We start from the raw sequence: 17,713 nt of genomic DNA, 5'->3' as shown, positions 1-17,713 counted from the left end.
AGAGAGAGAGAGAGAGAGAGAGAGAGAGAGAGAGAGAGAGAGAGAGAGAGAAAGAGAGAGAGAAATCCAGAGAGAGAGTGAAAGGATTTAGTAAGTGTACTTGAAGAAATAGTCTGAAGATCCAAAACAAAAGAGTCAGCATTTGGTTCATCAATTTGCCTCATTTTGGTGTTCCATAAAATACCAATTTTTGGAATTTCTACAAGAGCTTTTGCACAGGTAGTCCTTGCCTTATAGTCTATAGTTTATAGTCTATAGTCTATAGTCCAGAAACCATCAATGGTTGAATGTCTGAACATGTGTGACATTTCCATGAAATACCATGTTGTCTCTCAACATGTAGCCTGCAGTTTCTATGTCACAGTGTGGATAAATCTGGAGGGAATTGAACATGAAAAGAAACACAGACAATTATGTCATACATCACATTTCAGTCTCAGTGAGAATCAAGGACAGATAAATCCTAGAGAAGCACTGTTGAATGAGGACGGGGACCTGGGAATATGGGGGTGCACAGGGGATGCATGGATTTCTTTGTGTCTGAAGTTATGTTAGGAAGTAGAGAACTGGGAACTCCCCAGCATTGCGAATGCTGCAATTGTCAGGTTTCTGCTCACAAAAACGGTTGCTCATGTGAATTTCACTCAAAACTTGAACTTGATGAAGATAGGCAATTGAATGACAAACAGTGATTTGAAATGAAATTAATAAACCTATGAATGGTAAAGTGAATACATCTGTACACTCCACGGAGAAAAAACACATTTGAATTCTGAATGAGGCTGTGAGTTCATGCCACAGAGAGAGAGAATCACAGAGGACACAAGAGACAAAAATGTCCATTCTCTTGTCCTGTGTGAGATGTAGAGAGAAACTTCTAATTCCAAGTCTCTAAGCTATGTCACTGACTGTGACAGATCTGTGCCCCCTCAGACCAGAAATCATTTAGCATCATGATTGACATAATGACAAATATTGAAACATCTAACACAGGAGAGATCAATATCTGGAATGAGCAACAGCTAAATGCTCAGTAGAGGAACTGTTTCACATGGAACAAGAAGTCAGCAAAGCTTATGTAATTATCATGCTAATAGCAGAAGTAAACAACAATAATTTAAAGCATAGTCTGAAAGTATCAGAAAATTATGTAATTCTGAGGTCTTTTCTTCCCCGTTTCCAAGTCATGGATTGGCTATGAGACAGGACTTTGTTCTGGATAAAGGGAGCTATCATGATGCTCTGACCATCAGCCTGGGGCCAGCATGCTGCAGGGAGTCAGTGTTCCATCAGGGGGAGAGAAATCAGGTGTGCCCTTGAGCAGGTGCACAGGAGGCCAGAGAGCACTTCCTGTGAGCCCTGGCTTCCTCTCCCAGCCCAGTGTGCTGATATTATTATTTTATTATTTTATTAGTTCTAGTTAGGGAACAAGCTTATTTCAAGTCCCTTCTCCCTCTCCCTCCCCTCACCCCAAATTCCTCCCCCACGCCCAGTCTACCCCCCACCCCATCTACCCACCACTCCCCAGGCAGGGTAGGGCCCTCAACTGGGGCTCTGCAAAGTCCATCAAGTCTTCCTATGCTGGTCCTGGGCCCTTCCCCATGTGTCCAGGGCCAGAGTGTAACCCTTCATATGGGTTGGGCTCTCAAAATCCCTTCTTGCACCAGGGAAAAATACTAATCCACCACCAGAGGCTCCCTGGAGTGCAGAGGCCTCCTTATTGACATCCATGTTCAGGGGTCTGGATCAGTCTTGTACGGGCCTCCGGGACAGCATCTGGGGTCGATGTGCTCTCCCTTGTTCAGGTCAACTGTTCCTGTGGGTTTCTCCAACATGGTACAGACCCCTTCGTTCTTCATTCCTCCCTCTATTCAACTAAATTCCCGATTTCGGCTCATTGTATATCTGTGGATGTCTGTTTGTGTTTCCATCAGCCACTGGACGAGGGCTCTTTGAGCAGTGTTTCTTCACCTTCTTCTACACCTATTATTCTTAGGTTTGGCCCTTTTACGGTGTCCCATATTTCCTGGATATTTTGTGTTAGGGTTTTGTTGGACTTGAGGTTCTCTTTGGTTGATGAATGTATATCCTCTAGTGAGTCTTCAGTAGCTGAGATTCTCTCTTCCATCTCTTGAATCCTGTTGGATATGCTTATATCTTTAGTTCCTGATCATTTATCCAACCTTTCCATTTCCAACATGGTCTCATTCTGTGTTTTCTTTATTGTCTGTATTTCAGCTTTCATGCTTTGAACTATTTCAAGAGCTTCCTTCACTTGCTTGGATGTTTTTTCTTGGCTTTCTTTAGATTCTTTAAGAGATTTATTTATTTCTTGAATTTTTTGGTTTGTCTTTTCCTCCAATTCGTTTAATTTTTTGTTTGCTTTCTCTTCTATTTCTTTAAGGGATTTTCTTGTTTCCTCTTTAAAGGTCTCTATCAACTTGCTGAGATAATTTTTGAGGACCATCTCATCTTCATGCTCTGTGTTGGGCTTTTCAGCTCTTTCTGGAGTGGAGTCCCTAGATTCTGGTGGTGTCATATTGGTCTTTCTGTTGTTGAGTGAAATCTTATTCTGTCTTCTCCCCATATCTTCTTTTAGTGGGTGCAGGTGGGTTCTCTCTATCTCCTCTTGTGGCCCAGTGGTGTGTGGGGGCCAGGAATTCAATGTCCACAACTCTAGATGATCTTGACGCTCCTGGTAGTCTCCTCACTAGTTCCTAGTTCCTCGGTCGTTCGGCTGAATGGAAGAGTGGGGTGCTATCAGATTTGGGGTGCAGGGAACTCCTCCCTGCCTGGGCGTGTCTGGCCCAAGCAGGCAGGCACAGGCGGGGGTGGGGGATGGGGGTGGTCGAGGTGTTCTGGCCTGGGGTCCGGAGCGGGAAGAAACTCACTAACCTAGTTCCAGGACAGTCGGCGGCGGTGGAATGGAAGCGATATTATTTATTAACTTGTTTAACATACTGCTGTGTCACTTCTGTCCACTCCTCCAAACCCTGACAATTTTCCCCGGACTCCCCATCCACTCCTCCATTTCTTTTCAGTTGAGGGCGAGCCTCCCATGGCTATCAACAAACATGGCGTGTCACATTGTTGACACAACTTAGCATGAGGAAAAGGGTTGCAAAGTCAGCACAAGAGTCACAGACAGCCCCTGCTCCCACATTTAGGAATCCCACATGAAGACATGCATACTACACATCTGGCACGTATGTGCCGAGACCCTAGGTCAGTCCTCTGAATGCTCTGTGTGAGTCTTTACCACCCCGTGTTCCTTGGTGCCTTGGCATTGGGGATGAATGTCACAGGAAGACAGTAGGCTCTGGGGAAGGAAGGAGGTGGATTACCTTATAGTCCCCCTTAGTAAATTCTCTCAAGATCCAGGTGGATCTTTACTGTGAGAAACATCAGGCCTAGCTGATGGAGAGAGAAACGGAAGTCATTGAAGAAACAGAGAGCAGAAGGATGTGGCATGGAAGGAAAGAGCCCCACTGGGTGTTTTAGGGAGGTTACAGAGAGCCAGCACTACCTTTGTGATGGGCATGAGAGGGTCTCTATAGAAGGTCAGTCCTGGAGCAGTGAAATGGTTAATATGGGTTATCAAAATGTGTTATAACCATTGTTAAAGAAGAATCTTTATGCAGGAAATGTTATACCACTTTGCTGTGGCCTCAACCACATGTTGTTAATTCAACTAAATTCAACTAAAGGTAGGCGTTCATTGTTTACTGAACCTTATACAACAATTATTAAATGATTATGTTGTGGTTTTTCTTATCTTCAATTCCTAAGAATTAGTTTAATAATCCATGCAAAGTTAGCAGAAAAGTTTAGAAGTAGAGAGCACAACAAAGGAAGACTGAAAATATATGGCAATGTAAAACCATGAAGTCAAACTTAATAGTCTATTTTCTAATTTCTTCTATCTTCTCTTTTCTCTGTTGGCACACAGTTTCATATAGACCAAGCATAATAACTTCAGCATAAGATTCTCCTACTCCAAGCTCTTGCTTATCATGTAATGGTGGGGATGTACACGGGGCTTCAGGAATGCAAAACAATACTCTAACAACTAAGCTACATGCCCGGGGCAATGATTGATACTTTGATATATACACCACTTGGTTCATAATTTCATCTCAGACAGCTACACCCTTATTTGTCCTCCCTAAGACTCCTGCCCATGAGCTGATAATATAGCAGGAAGACATGCAAATAGTGTTCCCCACTCCCCATGAAAAGCAGCACTGACCCTACAGCTCTGACAGAGACACCCAGCTCTGGACTCCCAGGTCCTCACATTCTGTGGTCATCACAGAACTCTCAACGCTCAGCATGGAGATGAGACTGAGCTGGGTTTTCCTTGTTGTTCTTTTGAAAGGTAATTTATACACAACAAAAGATACTGTGTGAATGGACTTGAGAGAGAGAGAGACAGTGAACATTTGTGAGAGTTTCCTGACAGGATTCTCTTTTCACAGGTGTCCAATGTGAGGTTCAGCTGGTGGAGTCTGGCGGAGGCTTGATGCAGCCTGGAAAGTCCCTGAAACTCTCCTGTGCAGCCTCTGGATTCACCTTCAGTGACTACTGGATGGATTGGGTTCGCCAGGTTCCTGGGAAGGGGCTGGAGTGGGTTGCACAAATTGGAACCAAGGGTTACAATTATGTAACACACTATGGGGAGTCTGTGAGTGGCAGATTCACCATCTCAAGAGACGACTCCAAAAACAGCCTCTACCTGCAAATGAACAGCTTAAGAGCCGAGGACACTGCCATTTATTACTGTGCTAGAGACACACAGTGAGAGGACTTCAGTGTGAACCTGACAAAAACCTCCCTGCAGGAGCGCTCAGAACCAGCAGGGGGTGCAGGTCACATGGAAAACCAGCACATTGCAGGAACAGCTGCAGACATAATTGGATGCTGGTTCTGAGGTCTCGGATGTCAATCCATCTAAGGATTTACTTGAAAGCGTCCAGAACTTGTGGTCTCTACATGCCTGGAGATCAGAGGGTGGAGCTAGCTACTAGTTAACTTCAGAAGCCAGGCAGTGGTGGCACATGCCTTTAATCCCAGCTCTCTTGGCTCACACCTTTAATCCCAGCACTTGGGAGGTGGAGACAGGAAGTGAAAAGGTTGGATGTAGACAGGATCTCAGCCTTTTTGGATGTAGGAGCAAAACAGGTAGGAAGCAAGTGGCAACTGTTTCCAGTTCTCTGATCTTCCAGGTTTTTACCCTGATATCTGACTTCTGGTTTTTATTGATTAAGACTCATGAGATTAACACCTCATCCTCATCCAATTTTTGAGTCACGTTTTCATGAAATAGCCACTTTCCTGTGGCTTTGCAGCACTGGCCCCGGAAGCAGCTGAACCTGGTAGGAAATGTGCCCAGCAGAGTCACAGAAGCAGAGGTTGTCTTTCCCTTTCTTCCCAAGCCCTCTGAGCCATTCTGGTTTTGTTGTTGTTGTTTTGTTTGTTGTTTGTTTGTTTTATTTTTTCTGTTGCAGCCTCTTTATAGAAAATGCTCCAGGTGCTTGACTTCCTAATGCCAACCGAGTCAGCATGTTTCCATGTTCCCCAGTGCAGACGGTGGCTCTTTGGCTTTTTTCCTTAGTGGGTTTGAGCTTTCCCTGGATCCCCTCCTCACACTGATGACAGGCCAGCAGCAGCAGCTGTGTGTATTCACCATGCTGTTCACAGCCTGTGTTCTCCACTCAGACTCCCTAAGTATAACATTTCCCCATCATCATCACCAGATTTGGAGAGACAATTTGCAATTCTTAGATGGAGGAATTAGTTTTAAAAAAGCTTTTCCAACGTTAAAAAATTGGAAACACCATTATGATGGAAGGAGATATGTCTCTGTATGATCACATGATGGGTGTGTAAAAAGAGAACAAATAAAAGAGGGGAAAATTAACTCAGATGGGATCCACAAAATGCCAAAGATTAACATTATTGGATTGATCATTCTTATTTTATCCCTACAATGTTGGCTGATATGAGAGCCAAGTTGCTTGACATGAGTGCCAAGATACAGGTCTTAGAAAGAGTTAATAAAGAAAACAATTCCATTTTGACTGATAAGTTACAAGCTTTAAGAGATATTCAGACAAAGACATGGGAATTGAAAGCATATTCAACATCAGTATTACATTATAATATTAGAGAGGAACAGCCCAAGGCTTTCAAACAACCAACCTTTATTTATCCAGTCACCTGACAGCAACAACTGCCAAATGACAGATATCCTCCAGGCTGTGGAAAAGCTGACTGGATTAGTGTGGGAATGATATTTTTGAGGAGATTTAAGGAAGTGATATTCTCATATGTTATGCATTTACCCTTTGTGAGGCAGACATTACATTCATGGTCAACTAGTGACAGATTTGTCCCAGATAGACTGGAAAGGCTTGTTTGTGGCAGTGTTGGAGTCTGTTCCTCAATTTCAGTGAAGAACCTGGTGAAAAGAGAAAAGATGAAGCTAGGACAATTAAACAATGAAGGAGGGATAGAGGTACTGAAACTTCCTAAGACCTATTCATTGGAGAGTGAGATTACCATGGTGTGTGTGTGTGTGTGTGTGTGTGTGTGTGTGTGTGTGTGTGTGTTTTGTGCACATGAGAACCTGTGTGTGTTTTTTGAATTTTTTATTGTATAATAGATTGTATACATGTCATTTTATTCACCTGATTGATTTCTAAAGGGAGGGGGCATGAAGACCTGAAAGTTGGAATGCTGGTGAGTTGTGAGAATTGTGATCAGAATGTATTTATATAAATTTTATTTTTGGCTGGATGTTGGTGTTGCACACCTTTAGTTCCAGCACTTGGAAGGCAGAAGCAGGCTGATCTCTGTGAGTTTGAGACCAGGCTGGTCTACAAGAGCTAGATCCCAGACAGGCTCCAAAGTCACAGAGAAGCCCTTCCCCCCCAAAAAATGTTATTTTCAATGAAAAAATGTTATCAGGCACCTGTGCCCTCCTGTGTCTCATGATACAATTTCAAATAAGCAGAGGCTAGTTGGCTCTCAACAGAGTCTTGACACTAGTTTACCAGTGAAGGTATCTGTCTTGGCAGGGAAGAATTGTCATAGGATTAGTACATAACTTGGAAATGTTTGGTTGGTGACTTTTCACCCTCTATAGCCTGAACAAGTTCTTTTGGACATAGGACTCCAAATCAGTCATCATTGAGGAAGATTACAAATCGTTTACAGCTTGAGTTACTTGTGTCTTATATCCAGAGTGTATAACCTGTTAAGCACTAAGGGCTTATCATATTGATCTGGGAAATAACAAAATCAAAGCATGTATTGTTTTAGGATCTCTGGACCTATGATTAAATCAAACCAAACCAAACCTAACCAAACCAAATTAAACAAAACAAAACAAAACAAAACAAAAACAATGGCTTCTGTTTTCCTCTGCATTCAGGTTAGATTTCTAGCCAAGTGTTGTTACAATACCAATATTCCTATAAGATGAACACTGTGTTCAGTAGTTTAAATCAGTTTTAAATTTAATCTTTAAACCAGGTATAAATTGGATGACAGATTAAATTTTTAAATCATGTTTAAATTTAATCACAGATTTAATAACAGATTAAAAGCCAGATTTATGTTTACCATAAAATTATGGCCAAATGCCATGACATATTCTTCTTAGTTTGTGATCTTAGTTTCGACTGACACATTAGTATGTGTTAACAGTGAAACATAATACAATATAATATAATATAATAATCAAAACAAAAACCATCACAACTAAGTTGGACAAGGCAAGACAGCAGAAGGAAAAGAGAAGGCAAAAAATCAGAGACCTACTCATCCATATACTCAGGAGTCGTATATCAAGAAATAGGAATTTGGGGTTCTTCAGTTTGTAGAACTAATATGGTTTTTAAAGACAAACTTTTTCATACATGAGTAAAATTTTATATTCTATTCTGCTCCTGCTCTCTTTCATATATATATATATATATATATATATATATATATATATATATGTGTGTGTGTGTGTGTGTGTGTGTTCCTAATATATTCCTAACATATACATTCCTTATATAATTACAAGCTTCTCAGTCCACATAATGTTACTTGTAAATATGATTTCAGGGCTTTTGTATTGCTGTACTCTCCTCTCTAGAAGACCATTTCTCAGACACACAGCTCCTTAGTCTGTGTTCTTTGACTACGGTTGAGAGGAGGTGAGCTGCCTTCATTCCAGCAGGCTTTGTTTCCACAAGGTTCAGTCACTGCATTATTCACAGTTTCTACCATGATCCCGAGTATCTGTGGAGAGGAAGGAGAGGACACTCTGGTTGGTATGTAAAATAAATGAAAGAATTAAATAACAATACTAAAAGAAGAAATGGAGCTCCCAACCTCAGGGGGCAGCTACACTTAGGGCTGAAGCTGACTCAGGCAGTGCTCAGTGCATCAGGGCTGAAGTCAACACAGTGAAAGAAAATTGCTCCAGAGCATGGAACAGAGCAATGCCCACTGTCCATTATAAGCCAGGACACAAAGAATTGGTGTGAAATGTACCTTAAAATGCATCATTAAACAATTCTGGAATGTAAATTCTCCGTGTGTAGTCTGACATTTTACTCTTCCACAGTCACCTCCCATTCTCACCTCAGCCTCTGGGAATCAGAACAATGCTCTCTGTTGCCAGGGTTTCCACCTTTTCATTCTCCATGTGTCTCAGGTCAGGCAGTGTTTGTCTTCATGACCTTGGATTATCTCACTTGCTGTAACTCACTCAGGTCCATTCAGTTTCACACACAGGACTGAGTTTTCATCATCCCAAGACCACATCACAGTATTCTCATAGATTCTCTCTGCCACCCTTTCTTTGTCAATGACTTATTCCTCAAATAAAATGATCGATTTCAAATTAAGTCATTTTATTGCTTCTATAGTTATTTTATGTATCTATGACATATTTTGATGATAGTTATCAGTCAATCATCCCATTAACTCCTCAATTCCCCCACCCCACAAACCACTCTCAGCTTCATAGTGAAGTCCTTTTCTTATCTTGACTCCTGGGAATGACCCTGCAATAGTTGCAGATGTTGGTGTTGACCTCTCATGAAACACATGTTCCTGTCTCTCATATGTAGCCTATTGGTTGACTGGGAGAACTTATGGTGAAGCTGTGTTTTGTTTGGTGAAGAGTGCACACCAGTCTCACCACACTCATCTACAGACAAACAAAAGAAATGCTTTATGTGTGTATCAGCCATTATTATCTCTTGTTTCTGACAAGTTATACTAAGATACCTGATGGACATTCCCATGTGCATTTAACCTGTGGATCAATAATAATTAAAAACTGGAAATTCTTTAGACATCTATGAACATAGATAAGTATTGTTTAGATAAATGCCTATCAAGTATTTTTTAAATATTTAATTGATTTTTCTCATTTTTTGACTGAATTATGTGCATATGTGTATATGGGCTCATGATAATATTCATACTGAGTGAATATTTTCAAATTTCCAATGTGAAGTGGTCATCCCAGAAATCATGTACAAAAAACACTGAAAAAAACTGAGCTTGTTGTCCTATATATTTATCTCTCTCTCTCTCATTCTCTCTCTCTCTCTCTCTCTCTCTCTCTCTCTCTCTGTGTGTGTGTGTGTGTGTGTGTGTGTGTGTGTGTGTGTGTGTGTGTGTGTGTAAATAACTCATACAGAGGAGGAGGCTAGGAATTTGGTAGTGAGAGTTTGGGTATGCATGGTGTAATTCTGTATGTCTTTATTTTTCTATCTTGATTTTTAATATGTCTAGTATTAATTTATAGGGAATAGTGATGGTGTATCTCACTATCTTTCTTAATTTGTTTATTGGTTGTAATACCTCATGTAGTCTTTGACTGTTTCTAATTATATATATATTCATGCCGTCTGAATTGATGAGTAAGTTTCAATTTTCTAATTTGGGTGACTTTTATATTGTTTTTGTGATTAATGTTCTGGCTATTATCAAATACTATCTTGACTAAGGTGGTTCAAATTAGGACAATTTTCTTTTACTTACATAAGTACCAACCATTCAACTCCACAACAATTCTTTACCACTGTAGAAAGCAAACAAATAGACAAAAGAAAGTGATTTAAAGAAGGAAACTCATGAGAAACACACCTACAGCATTCTTAAAAAGAAAACTTTAACATCCAAGTTTTTTGGAGCGTTTGAGTTTATCAAGAGTCCATTTGGGCTCCTCTAGCTTGTGTCTCAGAAACATTAACATAGATCCCTTACTAAGTGCCCACACTGATAACAAGGGTTGTTCTACTCAATAGGTTGAAATTCATGCCCCATTCTGGCAAAATGTCTAAGGTGTGGCCAGCTAATATTAGAGGTGTCCCATGGGTCCTGCGGGTATCTGATGAGGGTTGAACAACACTCTCCAATATCCTCTGCTAAAGCCTGGTGGGCCAGGACGGACTCAATGCCCTCAATGCAAGTTCCCTGAGTCACAAACACATTTCACACTGAGGATGATCAGCTGGCTCATGGACCATTCAGTGTGGCTCAGATTGAGGAACATGACAGTGGGGACTTCAGTCTCAGTGGGAAGGAGTCTGTCTGTGAAGAGCTTAGGGATGAGTTATGGGATGTATTCAATAAGAGTGTGTTAGGACTGGTCAATCAGTGTCCTGCTGTCTGACTCAGAGGCTTCTGCCTTCTTCTCAGGCTGGATCAGGTCTTGATAATAACAGCTAACTGTCTCATGAATATGCAAATGACCTGAATTCGTGATGCTAAATACTGAGATGTCTATAGACCACAGCAACAGGTGACTAACCTCATCTCCACAGTCCCTGAGTGCATACATCCTCACCATGGGCTGGAGCTGGAGCTTGTTTTTCCTGGTAGCAGCAGCTACAGGTAAGAGGCTCTCCAGTTCCAGGCCTGAGGACAGTAGAGGCTCAGGTGACAGTAGCATCCAGTTTTCCTTCTCTCCACAGGTGTCCAAGGCGAGATCCAATTGCAGCAGTCTGGGTCTCAGCTGGTAAGGCCTGGGTCCTCAGTGAAGGTGTCCTGCAAGGTTTCAGGCTACAACATCATTGAGTACTATATGCATTGGGTGAAGCAGAAGCCTGGACAGGGGCTGGAGTGGATGGGACGTCTCAACCCTAGAACTGGTAGCACAGACTACGCACAGAAGTTCCAAGGACGGGTCTCCATGACCAGTGTCACATCCTCTAGCACAGCCTACATGGAGCTCAGCAGCCTGACATCTGAGGACTCTGCAGTCTATTACTGTGTGAGAGACACAGTGTTGCAACCACATCCTGAGTGTGTCAGAAACCCTGGAGGAGCAGGAAGCAGAGACTGAGATGACACAGAAGAGCAGCCTGGAGACTTACAAAGAAATAATGAATCTGACTGTCCTGTTTCAGCCTCCTCCTAATGGTCCTATGAGGTGTTTGTTAGTTTTTCCAAATGACATCTGAAAATGACTGAGTGTGCCCTGCATTATACCACAAATTGATGAGATCTTTATCAGTGACCACCTCCACTGATATGTGTCTTCTTTAATGAAACAAAATATAAGAAGCTGTGACAATTCATTATGGTGTGTGTGTGTGTGTGTGTGTGTGTGTGTGTGTGTGTGTGTGTGTGTGATCTAAATTAAAGACATTAGAATTGTTGATAAAGTAGCTGGGAATATACTATAATAAGAATTTGACTAGGAAAATAGATCAGCAATATCAGAACAAACATAAACAGATGTCAAAATTCAGTTTGATGTACTTAACAGCACACCGAATACTTTAGTAGAAGTTGTTACCAAAGATTTATGAGGAGTCCCTTTACATTTCCTCATAATTTCAATTCTAAGTAATCATTTATAAATAAGTCTAATCCTGGATTGCTTTTGTTAGTTGTAATCACACTTTTTTATCAATTGAGAGATGAAGACGGACCCAAATATCACACTGTGGAGTCCTCTGGTATAGAGTCTGTTACTCTCTCAGCATTCTGGGCTCCTGCTCACATAACACTGGGCCAGAGCAGGGGATCCTGAACTGATGATGGGAGAGGCCTTGATGTCATCAGGTGATCATTGCCTGTTTCCTGAAATTGGATTGTCTCTGCAGCAAGTTTAGATTGACATTGAGTGACAATGACTGGACGTCAGTGTATGACACAGGATAACCACAGCACCTCCATACAACACATACACACACACAGACACACATAGACACACACACACACACACACACAGACACACACACACAGACACTCACTCACACAGACACACACACAGACACACACACACAGACACACACAGACACACACACACACAGACACACACAGACACACACACACACAGACACACACACACACACACACACACACACACAGACACACACACACACACACACACACACACACACACACACACATACACACACACAGACACACACCACAGACACACACATACACACACACAGACACACACACACACAGACACACACACACACACACACAGACACACAGACACACAGACACACAGACACACACACACACACACACACACACACACACACACACACACACACGCATGTACACAAAGGGAAAGATGAGAGAGAGAGTGAGAAAGCGAGAGAGACTGAGAGAGATTTTTGTTTTTAGAGATGTGAAGGGCCACTTATAACCCCCTTTGATTTATGACTCTAACTTTCACATATCTGTATCTAATGAATTCTCTATATCTTGCTTTTTTGTTTTTCTTCTGTTTTCATTAGGAGAACACACATACCTTGTTTCTACAAAGGCTCAATGACAGGAACAAATAATTCTGCCATTGATAGCATGGCTACAGGGTATTTTAATTACAGAAAGTTCCTGTCATCCAGGGTCAGTGTCCCCTCAATGTCCTGTGTGCAACATAAAGTTTCAGCAACATCATAAAATCTCTTACTCAGATATAAACCACAGAGTCAGGATAGAAAGGGAAAAGGGGTTCTGTTATCTGTGAATTCCAGGGAACCATCCACAGAAAGATCAAAAGTGGTAAGAATGTTTTGTTGTTGTTATATTTGAACTGGATGGACCCATGCAAGTTGAATAGGGCTGACTTCGGTGGGGACATACTGGATCTCTCAAGGAGAGGTAAAGATTCCATCCTCCACAGAACTTCATCTATGGCTGCCATGATTCATCACAGTCACACAAGATTCCTAGGAGAACCTTCATGAACTGTACATGGTTGCTGAGAGCACATTAAACTATCTACAAACATTTCAGGGCAATCCCTGACAACATTAAGAATACATTGCAACATGGGGAGGGAGGGACTCCTGAGGACCGACACCAAGTTTAGTGTCTATTGGCATTTGATGAATGATGAGGACAATATATTTACTCTTTATAGGAAGGTTTCTGCAGTTCCCTATGTACTAGTGGATGGCACTCCTATGTATATGTAGATATTATTAATTGTACTCAGTGTGTTATCTGTTACTTAATGAAACTAAAGAGGTCAGGAAGTTGGAAGAGAGACTGATTTGAATGTCCAAAGGGAAACAGAGGGACATAGTGATGGAAGATATGAAATTAATATGTTTCATAAAGTAATGGAAATTTCAATGACATAACAATTATGAATAGCAAAAATAATGTTATATATGTTTATAATTTTCATTCATGTGTATATTGTACACTGCGTGCATTTTCTCCACTTCTACTCCTCCTTTTCTTTCCCTCCTAGTTTTCCTTTAGTCTAATAGACAACTTGACTTATAAACCATAATATATTTGTATACACAATTGTATGCACTATGGAATGTGAAAGAACACTTATGAGACAGTCACATAATGTCTGTGTTTCAGAGATGGTTTTAATTAACGCAGTAATCTCCAGTTGAATTCATTTTGCTAAGAGTGAAGTAAATTCCTTATTCTTTCTTGATGAAGAGTCTGCTGTGTTCTACATATAACCACATCTTCTTGATACAATCCCATTAACAAACACGTAGTTTATTTACATTAATTTAGCTATTTTAGATATTTCTGCATTAAACATTGATGAGCAAATATTTCAAAATTTACATTTAGTCTTTTGGTCAGTTTTTAGTATTTAAGATACCGTTAAGCAAATATTAACTATATGTATCTAAAATGAGGATGTAATCAGAACTTAGCAGCTTTTGAAAATTCCTGTCACCATCATCATCACAGCCACCATCTACAAATCAACCTGACAACCTCTTCACAAAGTAAATCAACTGTCCTAGGTCAGAAAACTACTGAGAGCTTAGATCCTGATATTACAACCATGTCTACACATTGCTGAGGGAAGTGTTACGTGATGCATTTCCTCAGACAGGGATGGGACTGGACCTCAGCATCCTGCTGCCTGACCCAGGTGTCCTCCATCTCCTTCTTCTCCAGCTGGACTAGGTCCTTATCTAAGAATTTCCCTGCTCATGAATATGCAAATCATGTGAGCCTATGGTTGTAAATACAGGGACGTCCACACCAACAACACATGATCAGTGTCCTCTCCACAGTCCCTGAGCACACAGGTCCTCACCATGGGATGGAGCTGGATCATTGTCTTCCTCATCTCAGTTTCTATAGGTAAGGGAATCTCCAGTTACAAACCTGAAGAGGAGCCAGAGAATGAGGTGTAAGTGACACCTACTCTGCCATTTTCTCCACAGCCGTCCACTCCCAGGTCCAGCTGCAGCAGTCTGGGGCTGAGCTGGTGAAGCCTGGAACCTCAGTGAAGTTATCTTGCAAGGCTTCAGGCGACACCTTCACTGAGTATGAAGTGCACTGGGTGAAGCAGAAGCCTGGACAGGGCCTGGAGTGGATTGGAGCTGTCCATCCTTATATTGGTGCTACTGCCTATGCACAGAAGTTCCAGGGCAAGGCCAAACTGACTGCAGACACATCCTCCAGCACAGCCTACATGGAGCTCAGCAGCCTGACATCTGAGGAATCTGCAGTCTATTACTGTGCAAGAGACAGTGTTGCAACCACATCCTGAGTGTGTCAGAAACCCTGGCAGAACAGGAAGCTGCCCTGGGACTGAGATGACAGATAACATCAGTCTGGAGACCTGCTCAGAAATAAGCAATCTGAGAGTGCATTTGTCTGTCTCCTCCTCACAGACGTACATTGCTTTTGTCAACTTTGTAAAAGACAACTAAATATAAAGTGGTATTGATATAGGATGCCCCTAGAGTTCACTATATCTGGGGAAATCTTACCAGTGACTGCCTCCATTGACACAGATCTTGTTTAATAAAATAATAACAAAGGAAAGCTGTGATGATGAATTATGATGAAAATATATCTGTTTTTTGAGTGATGAGAACTTTTGCACCAACAGCTGAGAATAAAGTATGATACACAGTTGACCTTTCAATTCCAAATCACCAACTTCAGGGCAAATAAAAACTCCTTAAGTCTTAAGTGGCTTCCAGGTATATTGTTGACTCTGGCTGTGTGGTCCAGCAGAAGTTCCAATATCTTAGAATGTAACAGATATTTATGTCAACATGCACTGCTACACATGTGTAATTCCTGTAAGATATACAAATGTATTATTAAATTACTTTTCACACAACACATTTATCAACTCAATGTTAATTTAGGTAGGTTCTGAGATTTTACCTCAGTCTCTTGTCCCACATTTATTGCCTTCCCTGTCCAAGTTCCAAGCTCTAAAGTACACAGACTTTAGAGAACATGGTCCTACATTGATACAGTATCAACTCTTATCAGTGCAGTGGATACCTGCTCTTCATGCTCATTCTGTAGAGTATTACATTTTAAAAACATGTGTAACAACCAGCATGGAGAACAATTGATATTTGGTAATCTCAAAGTTTTGATTTAGTGTGATGTCTCTTTATATCAGTACACTAACTTTTAAGTTCCCCTAGTAGAATAGCCTCTCCTCCCCTTACAAATATGAATGTCACATGGTTAATATGTATGCAAGCATGTGGGAAATGCATTGTGGCAGGCAGGAATCCCCTTGGCCGATTCTGTGTTAGAGATTATGCAAACCCATGCTGAATCTAATTTACTGCTTGACATAGCAATGACTGTATAAAGTTTCCTCCTATGTTCCCCCAACTGGGAAGACAGTATGAGCAGGTTCCCTGTGTCCTCAGAAACAAACTCAATTTGAGGATGCTCAGGACCAACAGGGACCACTGTAAACACAACTTACACTGGGCAAGAAAGTGTAGTGGGTGAAAGAAACATCTGGAGAGTGAGTGAGTCTTCTGAGACCCTAAGGTTTCCTGTCCTGACCTCAAATAACTGCAGAGACCGTGCAATTCTCATGATGTAGCTACGGTGACAAGACTCCAAATTTAGTATAGTAAAAATTCTTTGTTAATCATATTGCAATACATGTTTTAGTCATTACATACGAACCTTATTGAGAAGAATAATCAATTGCTTATACACAGAGAATGATGGAAAATTTCAAACATGATTCTAGTCATCAGAACCACCACCAGCATCCTTGAATCTATCTGTAACATCTTTCCACTGTCAGGAGGGGTTTTCTCAGCTGGAATGTATGACTGTGACCTGGGATCTCAGGCCTTGAAGCTCCACCCACAGTGTTGAGCCCAGGCATTTCTGATAGACAAGTCTAGGAGCTGTGGTCCCAAGGCATTGTTCACTGCCCTGTAAAGGCCTCAGCTCAGATGAAGGAGAGAAGGAGAGAAGGAGAGAAGGAGAAGTTGGGCATGCTTGCATAATATGGCTTCCATTATAGGTTTCCATCATTCATTTTTCTGGGAATGTTTTCCATAAAATGAAAGATTTTTAATCAAATTTGGAATATTAAACCCCAATATAGGTTGTGTGTGTGTGTGTGTGAGAGAGAGAGAGAGAGAGAGAGAGAGAGAGAGAGAGAGAGAGAGACTTGGGAAAAGAGAAGAAAGTAAATTAATTACAGACTGTTCCTTTGCACATTAAAGATCCTGTAAGTGGAAAAGTGAAGTTTTCACACCTTACATGTATCACTACCCAACTTGTGAATTTACACCCTGTTCCCTGTTCCCTTCAACATTCTGAGTTTGAAGCCACCTTCATCTCTTGAGGACACAGTACCCTGGACCTCATGTGTGAGCAGCTTCCTCTTTCCAGTCTTATGTTTAAGGAATGAGTGTCCTTCACTCTGGGGTGATGTCCCAGGTGTGTGTACAGCTCCCATCCCTGTGTTCAGATTTATCCCAGACATTTCACTATGTGATTAAGAACCGCATGTCCACTGTTAGATTTTCAGAATTTCAGCTTGCTGGGGAGATTGCTGATGAATTCTCATGAGACATCAACTTTCTTTCCCCTGGCTGGATGGCGTTAGCACCTCAAGAGATTAAATCCTGCCTCTGGTAGCAGACTTGACACAGTGCCTAATGCAGGTTTGTTTGCTGCTCTAATCTGTGCGGATCCTGAATCCCATGAGTCACGTCTGCAACATATAACATGCTCTCCTCACAGGAATCACATAGCAGTACCATCATTTTCAATCCAAGTGCTTGAGAATTTCTAAACGATGAAATAGTAATTACACTTTATCTAACAGGTGTTCTCTCTAAAGTGCTTTTTACCTCACATGTCGCAGCCCAAGACATGCCTACAGCACTGATTGGAAATATATTAAATAAACTCTCATGTTGACTATATCTGAGTTCTGGAATTTTGAGTGTCA

General features: G+C 41.4%; 3 gene segments (V, D, J or C); all 3 read left to right on the top strand.

Annotated features, from left to right (window-relative positions):
* Positions 1-4,302: 4,302 nt before the first annotated feature.
* Positions 4,303-4,801, top strand: LOC113838400. The segment is given in 2 exon segments: positions 4,303-4,378; positions 4,479-4,801. Coding segments are annotated over 2 exon segments (369 nt in total).
* A 6,058-nt stretch (positions 4,802-10,859) lies between these two features.
* Positions 10,860-12,180, top strand: LOC113838403. The segment is given in 3 exon segments: positions 10,860-10,905; positions 10,986-11,316; positions 12,123-12,180. Coding segments are annotated over 3 exon segments (435 nt in total).
* Positions 12,181-14,558: 2,378 nt separating this feature from the next.
* Positions 14,559-15,022, top strand: LOC113838407. The segment is given in 2 exon segments: positions 14,559-14,610; positions 14,694-15,022. Coding segments are annotated over 2 exon segments (375 nt in total).
* Positions 15,023-17,713: the final 2,691 nt, after the last annotated feature.

This window comes from Cricetulus griseus, chromosome 5 (genome assembly GCF_003668045.3).
Source record: "Cricetulus griseus strain 17A/GY chromosome 5, alternate assembly CriGri-PICRH-1.0, whole genome shotgun sequence".
NCBI lineage: Eukaryota > Metazoa > Chordata > Mammalia > Rodentia > Cricetidae > Cricetulus > Cricetulus griseus.
The sequence above is the reverse complement of the archived record's forward strand: the minus strand, read 5'-3'. Positions and strand labels throughout refer to the sequence as shown.